Source organism: Carettochelys insculpta, chromosome 14, assembly GCF_033958435.1.
Source record: "Carettochelys insculpta isolate YL-2023 chromosome 14, ASM3395843v1, whole genome shotgun sequence".
Lineage (NCBI taxonomy): Eukaryota > Metazoa > Chordata > Testudines > Carettochelyidae > Carettochelys > Carettochelys insculpta.
Window position 1 is genome coordinate 16878790 of NC_134150.1, and position 17616 is coordinate 16896405.

Here is a 17616-nt window from a genome sequence, read left to right on the forward strand (position 1 = left end):
GGTAGATCTTAAACATCTTCATCTCCTTTTGACTTAACGGCAAATTGGTGGGGCTAAGCACCTGAAAGGATCGTGACTAGTGTGATGTACTGTACACTGAAGCTGCTCTGTGTCAGACTGTTGGACATCAAGATGGATGGTGCTGGGATTGATGTTTTAGGTTGTGTCTACACTACAGAGTTTTTCTGACAAAAGTCAACAAAACTGGATGTGTTAACACTCTAATACTCCTTCTGCTGATAAAATTCTCCTTCTTTGCCAACAGACTAAAACCACCTTGACGAGAGGTGTAGAGATTTTGCAGCAAAGTTGTATCAACAAAGTGTCAGTGTCACTTGTTTATGCTGCAGTAAATGGCCTCTGCACAATGGCCATCCTGACCACTTTGAAGTCCTCTGCAGTGCATCTAGGTACACAGGCTTCTAAGACTCCTCCTCCTCCTCCTCCTTTAAAGGCCTGGGTATTTTTGAAGTTATACTTTGTTTGTTTGCTTTGCTTGGAAAGCTGGCATCACATCTTCCCAGATGATCATGGTGGCTGTATTCAGCCAAGGCTTCCCCCTTGATGCACACCCGAGTGGTGGCTCTCCTGACGATGTGGGGAAGAGGAGGCTGTACAGTCACAGCTCCAGTCCAGCCGTAGAAACTTCATTATCTGTGCTCAGATTTCTCACAGCACATTGGATAAGGGACATGCTCTTATGTCTTCATCTGTGAAGATAAAGGAGCTAAGGCAAATATAACAGAAAACAAAGGAGTCAAACCATCGTTTTTGTGCTGGGCCAAAGAGCTGCTTCATGGATACTCTCATGGCGTGAGAGATAGTGGGCCTCAGACTCAACCCTGAGGACAAAGTTGTGGATGAGTAACTCACGTTGGAGGATGATGTGAAGCATGTGGCAGTGTCGGCCAGTGGGATGGTGCGTCTGGACTTCTTTTCCATTCTGGAGGAGCCTAGCTGGTCCCTGCAGTACACCTCAGGCAAGCATCATGCAGGAGAGGGAAGCCCTGGTAAGTGACCTTTCTGAGTTGATGCTGCTTGGTTATTTGAGGTGGGACTTGTAAGCGCTAAAAGTGGGCGAAGAGATAGAACTGTACCAGACTGAGCTGTGTTTGCGAATGTGTCCCATGTCTCTGTGCTGCTAAGCAGTGTGACAGAGTACTGGTAATGCACACCAAGATGCCTCAGGAATCCTCCAGAGACATGTCGAAGAAATTTTCTTGTAGGTATTCACCAATTCTCTGCTGAAGGTTCATTGGCAGAGCTGCTTTGATCCTTCTCCCATTGTAGGAAACTTTCCTATGATGATCAGCAATCACGTGTGCAGTGACCAAAGCAGCACACGGGAGCAGCATAGGGACCCTGCCTGAAGTCACATGCATGCAGAAGAGATGCACCCTTGCATCCTTGCTTACTTTCAGGAGTGAGTTACCAGCTTCAGTGACGTCCCATTCCTGCCCCAGTGGAAAATGGTGGCAGAATTTACGATGTTTCATTAGTCACCTGCAGTCATTCCCTTAAACCTTGAGATTCTTTGCCCCACGTTTAACCATCCTTGGGCTGAAATCACTATTCGTAGGGCACTCGCAGAGCTGTTTGCTTGCCACAGGAGAGTGAGAAACTGATTTCAATTTTTGAAAAAGGGTGTTTTACTATAATGACTTGATGCTGTGCATGCAGAAAGAATCATGCTTCTGTTGTTGGTTGTGCTTCTGCAGATCTGGCCTTCTGGGGAACTGCCCTACACATCAGTCGCTCACCTCTGCCAGATAAGGAAGTGACCAAGGAGCAGCAAGGAGTCCATGGTTCTAGAGGTGCTCCAATCCTCCCAGCCTGAAAAAAAACCAAGAATGCAGGGAATGTAGAGTGACTTTTAAAGAAAATGTATAAAATAGGCAAGACAGAGAGGAGAGCCAGGAGCAGATGATAACAGTGGCAGAGGACTAAACAGCAGTTGAAATCCTTAATCATTCTGCATGCTAGATTTGTGTGCTTGGCACCCCCTGCAACTGATCCAAAACTGTTTTCCATACCCTCCCCCAAACTTCTCCCACACATGCATTGCAAGTTCGTGGCTCATCTTGTTGCCTTTTACACCACCCCTTTAGGCTTACACCTTGCCATAGGATCCTGTACTGCCTTTTTCATTTTTATTTGTCTTCCAACCAAGCCTATTGTCTGTATTGTTACTCTGTTTTAAATAAAAACCTATTCTGTGAAGGATAGCCTATCTTTGTCTGCTACACATGGTGGTTGCTGCTAGAATTAATGCACAGTGACAGTTTGATCATTTGGTGACTACAAATCATGGTCGGTGATCATTAAAATTTTCATGCAAAACAGCAAGTTAACAGAGCAAGGCAGAGTGCTGTACAGAAAGACACATTATGGGAGTTCATTTTCAAAATGGTGCCTCAAAGCTTCCATGATTCTAGTAGCCCCCATTGTGCTCCTATAATAGCCTCGGTATCTGGCTGCTCAAAATCAGCTGCTAGGCAGTCTGCCTCTGTGCTCCACCATGGGGGAAACTTTTCACCTTTAACCTCATAAATATTATGGAGAGCACAGAGCAATGCTATAATCATGGGATTAATTTCCTCTTTTAGGTCTAACCTGCCGTAAAGGCAGTATCAGTGAGCCTTAAATTTTCCAAAGGCATATTCTACGGTCACATGCTCAGCCTACTGTTGAAGTGTTTGCTTTGCTGCTGTTCAGGTTTTCCCAGGATAATTATAGGCATTTCAGCATCTCCCATTGAAAGCTTCTGGTTTTGAAAGAGACTGTCTGCTTTCAGCTTTCCATACAGGCCTGTGTTCCTGAAGAGGCATGCATCGTGCATTTTCCTGGATCACTCCACATTGATGATGCCAGTGAAGTGGCTGTGGTGATCCACAAGCACCTGCAATACAATAGAGAAGTACCCATTTCTACTGATTGGTTCCATCGCAAGATGGTCTGGGCCAAAATTAGGATATATGTGCCATCTATCACGCCACCAGAGTTAAGGATTCCCATTTCCACAAAACTGTCCATTATTTCATGTGAGTCACTGTCCTTCATAGGAGGATGCAATTAATGCAGCATTTCCCAAACTAATTTGGCCATGGAACACTTTTGGGCTTGGAATATATTGACATAACACATACATCCTGGTTCACAGAAGTGGGTGTTTCATACCGAAAAATTGCCGTAATGTTTGGAAGTTTTATGCCTCTTTTTTATTTTAGACGGAACAAAAAATAGCAAGAGAAAACCATCTGAATGAACAGCTGATAGGAGTACGGGTAGCAACTCTATAATTAAGTATAATAATTACAAATTAAGTACAAATGTAAAACGTACCAATATAAAAACCAAAAGAAGAATGATTATAGTCGATCATTTGTACAAAAATAGAAAGGACAGTATTGTTCAGAAAGAACTGACCTTCCATAAGCTTAAAAAATATTTTTATGAAAAAGTGCAAAATAAATTAGGTATGGAAAAATATTTTTTAATTTTGCGGTTTTATAATTTTGTTACTTTTACAGAAAACTAATGGAAAATAAAAATAACATTTGACAGTTGTTTTTTTTTTAATGGGAAGAGTGTTTTAGCACTCTCTGGTTTGGCACCAGCCACATAATAAAAACATACTATTATGAATGTGTTACAAATATTAATATACCCACAATCTAAATACTATTCAAAGACCTTAGAATTTTTGATATATGCATAATTTCTCACTTAATATTTTAGAAGGAAAAATATCACTAGCATCAAAATTTTTCACGGAACACCTATTCATATCGCCTTGAACACCAGTGTTCCGTGGTTCCACAGCATGGGGAACGCTGCTTTGAACACTTAAGCTAACGTAGCCCCAGTGGTGGATTTCCCACTTCTAAACTGATCCATGACCTACCAGTAGCAGTTGGAGTCACCAGCTCCCACACAGCAATGGCCATGCACTTCTCCATTGAGAGGGCAGCTCTCATTTTTGTGTCCTTGCACTGCACTGAGCTCCACACACAGCTCCAGGAAGAGGGCTTTCTGTATCTGAAAGTTCTGAAGACACTGCTTGTCATTCCTGGTCTGCATAATGTTGTGATCCCACTGCTCAGTGCTTGTTTCTTGAGCCCCAAAGTAATGGTCCCCCATGTGCACCTGCCTCCTGAATGCCAAAAGTAATTTGGTGCTGTTTCTTTCTATGTTACACAGCAGGTCAGGCACATCTGATTCCTATTCAGACCGAGTGCTCATGATATACTGCATGACCAGCTGTGATGGATTTATTACAGTGACCACAACAACAGAGGGCTGTGCAGGATCCATCATGTCTGACAGAGTTGGTGGGGGGGGGTGTCACAGTAAACAGAGCTGTTAAACAGTGCCACAAAAGGCAACTGGAAGCCCATGGAATGACTGGGGGAAAAAAAAACCTGCGTCATGGGACATTCAGACTGCACCTATGATGCACTGTGATCCCTTCTCTTTTCCTACCTCTCCCAGCTGCAGAAGAGGGTGAGAATCACAAAGGGATACCTGCACACAGTGCAGTGCTCTCACTGTTGATGCTAGAGCGCCAGCTATGGATGCTTTCTGCTGTGTGAAGGACCATTGTGGCAACATGCACAAGTGATGTAACAATACCACTTTTTTGGTTCTTGGCAAAACTTTATTGTCTTAGAGACTTATAGTTTCACATGATCCCTTTTTAATGGCAAGAAGGAAACCTTTGAGAGTGAGATTGTGGCTAGTTGGGAGAGGATGTGACAGCTGAAGGCTTGAAAGAATATGTATCTGAGGCTGGAAGGCAGTATATATGTGTTAAAAAGGGCATGATCACTGATGTTTCAGGGAAGAAGCAGTCACTTAACTCTACCTTAGAAGTATCTATGCCTAGATCTGGGAAGATACGTTTATTGTATGATTTGATTAATAATAAAGGGTCTTATTACAATACGTTTATCCAGAGGGAAATATGTGAGTCTGGTTGCACACACAGCACGCTAATATACAGACAGTCTGATTTGGAGTAACGTAATATACAGATATAATATGCAGACAACCTATTTGGAATAACCCAATCCAACACCCAGACAACTAAAAACCAACATGGCTATTTTCTTCACTCAGACCATTTCATCTTTGCCTTCAGAGAAGGTTATCCCAGTGTAACTAAATGGCAAGAATACAGTAGCTGTCCAAAATGCAATGGTTCTGATTCAAGACAATAATCTGATTCCCTGTTCAGACAGGGCACTGAAGTTTAAATATGCTTACGTGTTTTTCCAAATTGGAGCCAATAGTGTTAGACCACTGGTGTTCACTCTTGGAATAGAATGCCCTAGCATTTTTGTTCTAGGGTAAATATTAGTGTAGTCCTAGCATGTCAGTAGTTCTTTTTGCTCATTGAAGACTACATAGCAGGATAAGGAGTATGCACAGGCAGTTGAGTTGTTAAGGGGCTGTTGCTCATTGTAAGGTTTGATCCCATCTAGAAATCAACATTTGGCTCAGAAGTGCCGTGGTTTGATAAGGTTAACTTCTGTCCTGGGAGTGATTGAGTGTTAAGTAAGCCCTGTGACTATGAACGGAGTTCAGGTAATGGCACACCCATAAATAGATTTTCAGATTCATAGGGGAATGGATGCTGAATTCTTTCTGGAGTTTCTTTGAGCTCAGAGGACAAAAACCTTTTAAACTCCAGCACCACTGACCTAGCAATTAAATAAATGTCCTCTGAGAACGTCTAAGATAAGCTGGCAAAAGGTAAACATTTGGATTTGTGAAATAGTGTTTAGTGAATGGAGTATCTGCCCACAGTTCCCTACTGCATTTGAGCTCTGGTTGGATGGAGTGAAGAGTGATGGCCAGAGGGATTTGCTTGTGGCTCCCTGACACAGGACTGCCTACTGCTGTCACAAATTAGAGCAGAAAGGCACTTAGTTCTAATCCTGCCATTGCTGCCTTAAGGTCACTTATGCCAGTAGAGAATGCTGTGTAGCAGCAGAACTCACCCCTGCCACTCCCCAACATTTCAGCAAGCCCATCGCTGACCTGCTTCCTCTTCTTTTTTCATGTCAGAATGAAGCAGCGCCCCCATAGGAAGGTGCTAGGGCTCCTATGGCAGGTCTATGCCAGCTGAGGTTCCCACTGCACGTGGGGAATTCTCCATTTGCACAGAACAGAGTGACCTTAGTGAAGTGTGGAATCTGTCCCTTTGAGTGTATCACAAGATTTTCTGTGTCCTAGACCAAGGTCATTTTCAAAGCTTTTTGCATGGAAACTCATTCCAAGACACATGTTTCTAGAGGGTTTGAACTTCACAAGTTGCTTCCCAGGCATTAAAAGAATACTGTTGGGTTAGAAACAGTGAAAGGTCTTTATAACCAGAGTTCCTAATTACACCACAATTACTGTATTTAAACATTTACACTAAAAGATTGCCTCTCTGTCTTTGTTTCCAGTGTGATTAGTTGGTGTACTGAATGACTTGGGCTCACGGTTTTGTTTAGCCTTCTACTCTGTCCAGTCAATACATTTATCTTCACTATGGTTTACGTGGGATTCACACAGCAACAAGGGAAAGAGAACCTTTTTAACAATAAACAAGAATGAGGGAAGGCCACAAAAGCTGATAAAAGAACTCAGAGAAGAGTGTAGCACTTTGAAACTACTTCTAACTTCATTTTTAAAAATTGACCATCAGCACAGCTTGTGATCTGTAGATTAGGGATGAATGGGGATGAGGCCTTGGTTGGAGCAGGGATCAAACACTCCCACACAGGAGAATCACAATGTTGATGCCTTTGTCTCAGTGGCTTAGTAGTAGCTGCATCTTGCTGTTGCTGAACTACAGTAGCGTACGTTTTGTGTGCTAGCATCATCAAAGTGATTAAATGGCCCCAAGGGAAGGGGCTAGTCACTGATTTTAGTTAATTATGATTTTGCCCTTTGATTTTTGGAAAACATTTACTCTTTCTGCTTGCGGGTCCATACAGTGTTTCACTGAGAGTTCTCTGTGGGTGCTATGTGCCCAGAGTCAGAGAGTTTGAAAGTAGTATCTGTTGCTCCTTGCATGCACACTGGCTCACCTTATGCTTCTGGCCAATAAAAGATGGGACAGACTGCCCACATCTGCAGTCCTTTCTCGCTGCTGCGAGGTCTGGGTCAGAACTTTCAGCGTCCTCGTCACTGACACACGTTGAAATAAGACAGAGTGCACAGGTTTTAGACTAGTTTTACCAGTTCATTGTAGCCTTATTGTCATTTTAGTATTAAGTCTAGCTAGATTTTGTTTTGTTTTGTTGTTTCATCACCTACCCTGGATACAACAGGCGCTTCCCACAAGCAGGACAGTCAGCGTTGGTGGTCATTGCTGAACAAGGCCAGGTCTACACGAGACCTTAAAGTCAATTATAGATACACAGTATTCCAGCTATGGCAGTTGTGTAGCTGGAATCGACTTCTCTACAATCAACTTACCTGGCCGTCGTCACAGAGGAAGGTTGATGGGAGAAACTCTCCCGTCAACCTCCCTTACTCCTTGCAATATTGAGGAGTACAACGGTCAACAGTTCAATTTAGCACGTCCCTGCTAGGCACATGATATCAGACCCTGGAAGATCAACTCAGTCAGAGTTGATCTTCTGGGTTGTGAAGACATATACACCTTAAGGGAGAACGGAGGCAAGAGGTGGAGAGTTTGCAGAGTCCTGGGCATAGTTCTATCCTATCTGACACCTGAGAAGACAGGCAGGTGGAGACTAATCCTCAATCTTTGGCACTGTAGTTTCTTCTTCCACAAACTCAAGTTTCATATGGTCATGCTGGCAGCGATTATCCTGTTGTCAGGGAAGTGGCTGTGGTTTGTGGCTCTCAATATAAAGAACGCTTGGATATCCATTGGGTCCTCAGATATTTTCTGAGATTTACAGTGGGAGCCTGCTATTTCCAGTACAAAGTGCTCACCCTGGGGATAGCCGCTGCTCACCAAGGTCCGCACCAAGGGGTTCTCTGTCATAGCAGCTTATTTTGTCTTTATATTTCTGTGTCTCGGCAGTTAGCTTCTAGCTGTGCTGTCTATGTAAGAACGTCATACATCAACCTCCAGGTTGCTCAAACTTCTTTTGTCATTCAGAGTTAGCATCAGCATTGAGAAATCAGTCCTACACTCCATGCAGTCTCTGGACCTTGGAGAGAGAATCATTAGTTTGAACATGTCAATTACCTATTTACCAGCAGACTGGTGTTAATCATCCTCAGGGGAACACAATAGGGGCCATTACTTGAAGAATAAGAGGAGGTGACTTACCCGTAACTGGAGGTTTTTCCAGATGTGTGATCCTCCAACCCCTTCTTACCCTCTGCTCCAAATTTGTTAGATGCATGGTAGAGAAGGAGCTGGAGATGTCAGTCTGTTCCTCCTCTCATTACCTCACCTGGAAGCATGAAGCGAGCATCAGTGTATGTGCAGACCAGTGTAAGTTACTTTCAGATTCCACATCTCTGGGTCCATGGTATACATGAATAACCCACAGTGGAATGCAGATAAGGAATACACATTTAAAAGAATCTCTAGTTACAGATAAACAACCTTCTTTTCCTATTGATAATAATCACGTTTCTCTTAAAGAAAAGATTTCTCTTTAATGCCATATACAATGAGCATGAAATGCTTTGCTCATAAAGATTTGAATCTTGTTATTGATTGTCAAGATAAGTTTAGTAGAGGTAGTAGTCCCTTTAAATTTTTTGCATAATTAATTTGTAATGTCTTTTAATCTCAAAACCAGCCAGCCAGCTGCACAACAGAGTTGTATGGACATTTCTAGTAGAGGATTTACACAATAAGTTTTCAGTGATACTAATAGTCTTCCTTTTAAATGTTTACCTTTTTTTTTTATTAAGAATGGTCTCCGTAGATCCCATATATTACTGAGTAACATGTCTTGAAAGTGCTCCCCTTACATTCTATTCCCTCCTGCAGCACCTATTACCGTTATCGTTTTAAATAAAGCAGCCTCCACAAGGTAGAGTGAAATAGATAAAAAGGTATAATTTATTTATAAAGTCTAGCACTATAAACAAATTCACAAAATAGAAAAGGGAAATTGAACAAGGCTTGAAATAAGGACAGAAAATAATAATAGAGAACACTAAAGAACAGACAGGAAAAGCAAACTCAAATAAATATTTCCCTGACTAAAATTATGACCAAGGTTTTTCTAGCTCATTGGAATTGGAGAAGTCCAAAGAACGTCAGCTGTCAGACTCCCAGCCTGATCTGGTGTTTGCTCCTTGGGCGGACCAACTGAATTTGTAAGCAAAATATTCAACCTTTATTTCATTCAGTGGATGAGTTGCGACTGCATCACTTCTAACATATATATTCTGTCCTTCCAAATGAAATCAACCAGGAACTTGTGCCAGAATTTAGCTCTTAATGGTCAAGTATAAGGAAATGCTGTCTTGTCCGGTTAACGTTTTTAATGGTTGGGCCGGGAGTGGGGTGTTATGTCTGCCAAGACATTAAATACCCAGTCAAAATTTGTTCTTCTGTAACAATTTATGTCTAAATAATTTATAAGTACCAGCGAGAAGGTGAAAGTAAGTTGGTTCATCCCAGTGCTGGGCACTTTTAAGAGACTGCCTGGCTGGGGAAGGGGTTCTGGCCAATCCCGGTGCTTAGGCAGCCAGGCAAGTGCTGTCCTGACTCCTGCACCCCCACATCCTCCATCCCCATTCCCTGAGCTCTGCCATTTCCCAAGCCTGCCTTGATTCTTGCACCCCTCACCCTGAGCCTCCCACACTTCCCAAACGCGTGTCTTGACTTCTCCAGCCCCACACAATGCATCCCTCTGCCCAGACTCCTGCACATCCCCCCACATGCCTAGCCCCCTGTTCTGGTTCCTGCAGCTCCTGCCTGCACACTCAGCCCCCTGACCTGACTCTTGCATCCCTCTGACACTTCCCCCTGCCTTGAGCCCCTTACACTCCCAACCCTGACTCCAGTGCCCCTATGTCCTCTGCACCCCATCATGACTCCTGCATACCCCATGTCCCAGCTCGCTGCCTTGAGCCCCTCACAGACCCCAACACTGATTGTTGCTCCCCCTATGCCCGAATACTGTCTTCAGTCCACAGTACTCCACCCCACACTTAAATTTCTTACAGGCACTGCCCTACCACAACACACAGTCCCATGAGAGTGGCTTCAGGACAGGGCCTGAGGAAGGGATTGTGATATGACAGTATGAAATTTATGTATGAAATTTAAGTTACTTTTGCCCCTGGTAGCTCTTGACTACTTACGAAGTTTTAGGAATGGCTTCCCCCATTGAAAATTATTGCCCACCTTGTGATAGAGGGTGCTGCCCTACCAAGGCGTTGGAATGTGCAGGCACCAGTGGGGTTCCTCCATTGTTGACCACCAGCCATGGGGCAACCTGTGCTGGCACTGTTGGCGCTGTCCTCATGGAGAGGTCTGTTGAGTCTGGTCCTTGAGGGGTTGTGCATGCGTAAGGAGTTGGAGGAGGACATGGATCTCCCCTCCATGCTGGACATGTTTGAGGTGGCAAGAGATCTGATTTCCAGGATGGCACACTCCCCTGTCCCACCAGCCGTTGCATCAGTATCGACACCAACACTGGCACTGCCACTTACACACCACAAAGCAAGCTGACTATGATGCGGCACTGCTGCTTGTCACCGCAGCACTGTTCTCCGACACTGTCTAGATCTGTGCTCTCTGGTCGAGCTCAGTATTTTCTGCAGAGTCAGAAGTGGACTCAGACTCCTATGGGTTGAGGCAGAGAAGGTACTGCTCCCTGTGCCACCCCAGGCATGCTGCAGGGCAGCTGGTGTGTGCTGTCCTGGCCTTCTCAGTGGCAGGGGTCAACCCAGTGGCTCTTTTGGACTCAGTGGCCCTATCACCTGCTGGTGGCATCAGAGGTCCATGAGCCTCCATTGGCCTCCTCAGTCAACTGAGAATCCGTGGGGGTTTGAATGCAGAGACCCAAGCCATCGAGCTATCTGGGCAAGATGCTAGCTTGTACACTGGCACCATAGTTTCTGTGGCACCCAGCACCAACGCAACCCAAGGGAACAACATCCAGGTGGTCCCATGTCAATCAGAGGGACAGGAAGACCCAGTGCTATCGAGAATGTCATCCTAGTTGGTAGGGACATCGGTAGGGACATCCACGTCAATGTCTGCCATGGACAGTAGGGCTCACTGGGTCATCTTTGGAGGGTGGTCCAAAACCTCAGTTTGCAGGTGAAGGAAGTCTCAAAAGACCCATTGTTGGACACAGAGCCGTCCCTATGGGGGCACAGAGTCCAGGGCAACCCCCCCCCCCGTCTCAAACCCTGCAACTGTCACCACTTCTTCCCGCCCCAGTCTGCTCTCCCACCCCCTCCTCCCTTTCCCTGAAATCCTGTCCATGCTCCGCCCTTGCCCCGCCTCTGCCTACCCCTGCTCCACCCACTCTCACCCCCTTGCACACCTTCCCCAAAGCACCCTCCCCCAAGAGACATGCGCTGATTGAGGGGGGGATTTCTGGGGGGAGACGTGGCATGTCCCTCCTATACAGGACTCTAATATAAAGAAGGGCAGGAGTAACAGAAGGCACCCTCATCAATACTCCTTCAGCCATGGCCAGGGCTCAGCTAAACAGTAGTTGGGCACTAAGCCAAACTTTTGTTGATTCAACAGAGGACGGAACACCAGTTCAGTTTCAGATCCAACTTCAGGACAAATCTGTATCAGTGTTGACAGACTGCCCCACAGCATTTTATATAAACAGACAGGGCAGTGCTCATTCTCCCTTATGCCTGGAAGCTCTCAAGCTATGGAAATTATGCATTGTCCACTCCATAGTTAGAAGCCTCATACCTGCCAGGCTCCCAATATGAATTGGCAGATTGCTTCCAAACGTCATTTCATGGCCCCAAAGAGTCTCTCCACCCAGGATGTAGGTGTTGTGTAGGAGCACGAGTTGAATGTGAGTCCACATTGTGACAGGGTTGCAAAAAAGAGAAAACATTCTGGGATGCATTAACAGGAATGTTGCAAACAAGACACGAGAAGTGACTCTTCTGCTCTACTCTGTACTAATTAGGCCTGAACTGGAGTATTGTGTCATATGGTGCCCAGAACTATTCAGGAAAGATTTGGAGAAATTGGAAAAGGTCCAGAGAAGAGCAACAAAGTGATTAAAGGTCTAGAAAACATGAGCTATGAGGGAAGATTGAAAGAACTGGGCTTGTTTAGTCTAGAAAAGAGAAGACTGAGAGGGGACGTGATAGCAGCTTTCAAGTACCTAAAAGGCTTTTACAAGGAGGAGGGAGAAAAATTGTTCTTCTTTAGCACTGATGATAGGTGAAGAAGCAATGGGCTTAAATTCCTGCAAAGGAGGTTTATTTTGGACATTAGGAAAACCTTTCCTAACTGTAAGAGTGGATAAATGCAATTGCCTAGGGAGGTTGTGGAATCTCCATCATTGGAGATTTTTAAGAGCATGCCATACAAACACCTGTCAAGGGCGTTTTTGGTGGTGCTTGGTCCTGCTATGAACGCAGGGGGCTGGATGTGATGATCACTTGAGTTCTTCTGGTTCTGGTACTCTTATGATTCTGTGATTCCTTCTGCATGTGCTAAAGTGCACAGTGTAAGGTGTTAATGAATGAAATAGAGAGTTAAATAGCTGTGGCTTCATCATGTTGCAGACTGCATATTCGTATGTTATGTACTTTCCTTGTAGCATTGATTCTTGCCCTTCCTTTGACATTCCTTGGAGTCTAAGGTCTAATTTAAGGTCTGATCTTGCAAAGAGTTGGGCGTCCTGAGTAACCTGTGTGTTTTCAGATCTCTCAAGTCCATTGTCCAAAGAGATTGTCTTTTTAATTATCCCTTAGGTTCCAGGCACGTTATGCTGCTGTAGAATGTTAATAATTTTTATAGTAAGAATTCCATTTTGAGGAAACACAAGATTATTAACCATTCCAGCCTTTTTGTCCACTTGCTACCTTAACGTGCTCCTGCTTCCACAGCAAGCACCCATCTCAAACAGTGTGAAGTGATCTGGTTTCTTCTTTTCGTATCACTGCTGCCAGTTACTTTATTGTTGAAGAGACCAGTTTGAACTCCTTGTTCTGCTGGATAAAGAAATCCTGTTCAGTTGCTCAGTAGTCACACGTAACAATACTTCTTAGAGAGGGATTGCTGTTACTTTTTCTTGTAGTTGAGCCAATAAAGATAGTGTGGTTATTAAAACGAAAAAGGGTAAGAAAATGAAAAAAGAAAGGAAAAAATTCTGAGTTGAGCAACACTTACTCTAATGCTCTTAGGTTTAAACTAAAGAGGTAATTGCTTCCCAGGCTTCATCAAAATGTTAAATAAGGTGATGTGTTTGCGTGTGTGTGTGTGTGAGGAGGAACCTGAAATCGTGACTGTAATGTACACCGAATTTAACTTTTTATATGTAAAAATGTAACGTGATCCCTCATCCACTCAGTAGAGCAAAACAAATTAAATGCCACTAGGAGCCTTAATTTAACCTTTTAAGCATTTAACCTTTGGCTTCATTTAAAGGATTCTTGAGAGTGTAGTGTTGTTGTATTGTTGGAAATCAAGTGGCCTGTATAGCTCAAGGACTGTAGCAGAGTCCCATGTTTAGCCAAAATGAGTGAATTTATTGTTAAAATTGCAGTTGACCAACAGTGGTTCCATATATATCTATTTATTTACATATTATTGAAATTAAGCTCTTGACACATTTTTAACAGATTTACTAAGTTGTTTTCTCTTACCAGTTAGAAAAGTGAGATTTTTTTTAAAAAGTTCCATAATATAATAAAAATATACTATCTGTAACTTTTGAATAAGACATGCAGTACAAGGTTAGCTTAATTGACATGTTGGGGAGAAAAATATCTTCTGCCGAAGTTTGTGTAATTTTATTGTTGAAACACAAACATACGTGTTGTAAGAGCTGAAGCAATTTGTAGCATTATGTTCAGAATTTCATTTTGAATTTTAGTCCTAGTCACAAAAGTAAACCAATCTCGTGTTCTAAGAGCTATAAAATAGCTGTAAACCTATTACTAGAGTGAATGGTTGTCCTTGTCCTCCTTGTGTCAAAATAAACAGAAGTTTGTTATTGATTTTTCCCATTTTATGTTTTGTTTTCCATCATTCCAAATATAATGTTTTGTGTCGTGTGTTTTTGTGTTCATGTTGTTTAATTCTACAGCTAATTTTAAAGGTTCAGCATTAACTGAATTGGCCAGTCTTTGTTGATGTAGTAAAATTGCACAGTAGCTGTACTGTAGTTAGTCTTCTATGGTATGTATATTTGTTGTGGGATCTGCACGTTAGATTACAGCACATCAAAATATTTCTTTTATATTAAACCTTTAGTTATCTTTTCTGTTCCCATTTTTTCCTAAAACTAGCTATATCAACTTTCTAGAACAGCATCAAAGATCTTGGAGCCTTTTGGAGAGAAAAAAGGGGATAGGTAGGTAATGAAAAAATGAATTTAAGGGCCATACACCTAGCTCTAAGGTCTGGGCAGACAACATCTGTTGTGGTCAGTGGGAACTATGTATGTGAGTTTAGAGTGGTACACTGGCTTCAGGTGCGGAATCAGGCAGAAGTCCATTTTTAGATAAAGTGAGGGGTGGATAATGGAGAAGATAGTACCGTTGAGTGTTCAGTTAAATGGTGTATGCAAGGAGATAAAGGCCCAATATCCAAACTGTATTTTTGAGTGAGCAATAAGGGCATTCCGTTGTGCATAATTATAAAGGGGGATGTTAACAGTCTGTTCATCTCTGACTTTCAAATGCACAAGGTTTGACAATAGTAAAACTGCTGTTGACTGCAGTGGGAATAGAATTGGGCTTGTAGTTGGCAGCTGGTCTGCTGGGTATTTCTAAGGGGCACAATGTTGGCTCAACAAAATTTGAACAGCTAAAGATAAAATGTTGCATTTACATCTTCCCCAAGTTCTATGTGAGGCTACGGCTACACTTACGGGGAATGTTGATGGCTGCTATGCAATTTTAAGTATGTCCATTGCGTACCTAAAATTGATTTTGCAGCTGTTGACATTGGTCCTTGTCCTCACTGCAGAATGTCGACGGGAGTGCTCCTCCTACCTACGTTCCTTAATCCTTGTGGCTCGCAAGGAGTTCTGGAGTCGACGTTGACCCCGGAACATGCCGTTTTGTACATGCAAAAAACGGCTTCCTAGAAGATGGAACCTAAGCGTTCGATCTTTGATGGCCAGTGTAGACCTAGCCTAAGTGTTTATTTCTGCAAGGTACTGAGCATTTTACCTCCATTGTCTTCATGTGATCAGGCCCTATGTTATAATACAAATTGTCAAAGAAAAAGTGCCTGTATGATTGCATTGTTACAGAACGTGTCTGTATATAATGTGTGTTTTGGCTACCAAACTTTTTTAAAGGTCAGAAGTTTTTTAGTTCTTTTATATTGTTTAATTGTACTAGCCAATATTCTTTCCATAGAACATGTCTTTGGCGTGATGTGTTAGAGCAGTGGTGTGCAAGCTAGGGCCTGCAGGTCACATGCAGCCCATTGGGGTTCTACATGTGGCCCTCAAGACATTTTATAATTGCCCACATGCAGGGTTGCCAGATTCCACTGGTTTCCATCTGCTTAATTGTTTTCCTACTGGTATTATTAAAGTGACATATACATAGAGCAAGGGCATGCAAACTGAGGTGCATGCTGGTTGCACACACTGACTGTCAGAGCCACGCTCTTCTGCATCCAATCAGACCACAGCTATGGTTCAGTTGGTACATCCTGCAAATTCTAGGCACACAAGCGTAGTTAATGAAACTGTCCTATCCCAGGAGACCATATTGGTTACAACAATCTTGCAGACTGTGGAGATGGAGGGCCGCTCATGCGGCCCACTCACTAGCCTAGGTTGCTCATTGCTGCATTCGAGTGAAATTTTCAAAATGGTCTTTTGGCAGCCACGGTTTTGCAGTTTTCTGTGCATCATCTCCTTTCAACTGCTCACTGCAGTGGTTAAATCTCTACCAAATTTGCACATGCAAATGTGGATATTTGAATACGGGGAAGAATATTCAGGCACAAATTTAGTAGGCAGGTTGAAAGTGTTTGGATAAAAACTTCACTAAATTATCATCCTAAAATGTGTTTTATAGAAAATCATCTTTTCTTTACTAATGGAGAAATCTATTGTAACACATTAATAACATATGGGACTTTAATTATCTCATGCTTTCCATTTTGTCTAGAAATCACAAATGGTTTTTTTTGTTCTCTTTCAGTCGAAGAGGGCGAATCTTCAGATTTTGCTTTGAACTGGGACTCATCAGTGACTCAATCAGGTAAATGTTTTAGGTTTTTCTGATTACACAGGCTGCCAGAAAGCAGCCAGCCATTTTACAGAAACTGTATTTTGTGTGTCACATTCCTGTCTCAAATCCAAGACTACCCACTGCAACACAATTTTTATATCAGCTCCATATGGTCAATAAAATCTATTACATACAGAGACTAATATACTCTTATCCTCCAGAGAGCCATTCTTTCTTCTTGTGGGCACATAGAAATAGGTTGTGATTTCTCCAGTATAAGTGCTTTGAAGTTTTCTGCAGTGGTACTGTTGCTCATTCATACTAATCTAATTACATAAAAACTACTCTAATAGGAATTTTCAAATTCAATCTCAATTGGAATGCATGTATTGGCCTTCTTGGAAGAAATTACAGAACACTCTTAGAGCAGATGAACACAAGTTTGGTACATTGGTATGTTAGAAAGATCTAATATATTTGCTAATCTGTGTCTAAACCTCATGTGTACAGAACCTAATGTATACAAACATTGAACATTTGAATAAAAAGAGGCTCAGAAGCTAAAGTAGCTTAAGTAAATTATGATGCCAGATTAGTCTAAGTGTATGGTTAGTGACAAGTTATTTACCCAGTTTGATGCATGTAATACTGTTTTGATTTGGAGCATGTTTTGTGTATGTAATAGCTGTGGAATTCTCAGAACACAAATTTGTATATAACTTTTTTGATTTTTATGATGATAAAACTCTGCTCCAATACTGTCTTAATATAGAAACACATTATGGTTTTATAGCAGAAGTACGCCAGAAGAATTCACAACCTAAAGAGATGTGAAGCAGAAAGGTGAAAATAAACTATGGTCATAAATGCCCACTCAGTATGACTATTGTAAGAATCCTTGGGGAACTAATTCACAAGGGATTTTGCTCACCATAGTCAGTATCTGACTGGTCTTTAAAGTAAATTTGTCTTTGCTACAGTACTTATGCCATTCTGTGTTATCCAAAACATAGTATTTGTTGTGCTGGATACAGCATCTTCTCCACCATGGCTGCTTTGAGTGATTTGTATTTTCGCTGTTTTTTGATAGCAAATATTCCTGCTGCTGAAAGCCCCTGACTGTGATGCAAAAGGCCCCTTTGTGCCAGGAGCTAACAGTGCATGAAAAGAGCATTCTCAGTCTTTTTTCCTTGACCTTAGTCTCAAACAGCAGTAGAGTGGAGTAACCAATGTTATCTATCCAAAATTGTGAATTATATTAAATAC

The 17616-nt window shown here is 42.5% G+C and overlaps 1 protein-coding gene across 2 annotated transcripts in view; it reads left to right on the forward strand.

Moving 5' to 3' along the window:
* The window catches only part of ZNF423 (zinc finger protein 423), a 423757-nt gene that overhangs the window by 67416 nt on the left and 338725 nt on the right, over nucleotides 1–17616 (forward strand). For both annotated transcript variants that reach the window (XM_075008953.1, XM_075008952.1), the window contains exon 2: nucleotides 16321–16380. In XM_075008953.1, the coding sequence (XP_074865054.1) occupies nucleotides 16321–16380 (60 nt within the window). The remainder of the gene's footprint in view (nucleotides 1–16320; nucleotides 16381–17616) is intronic.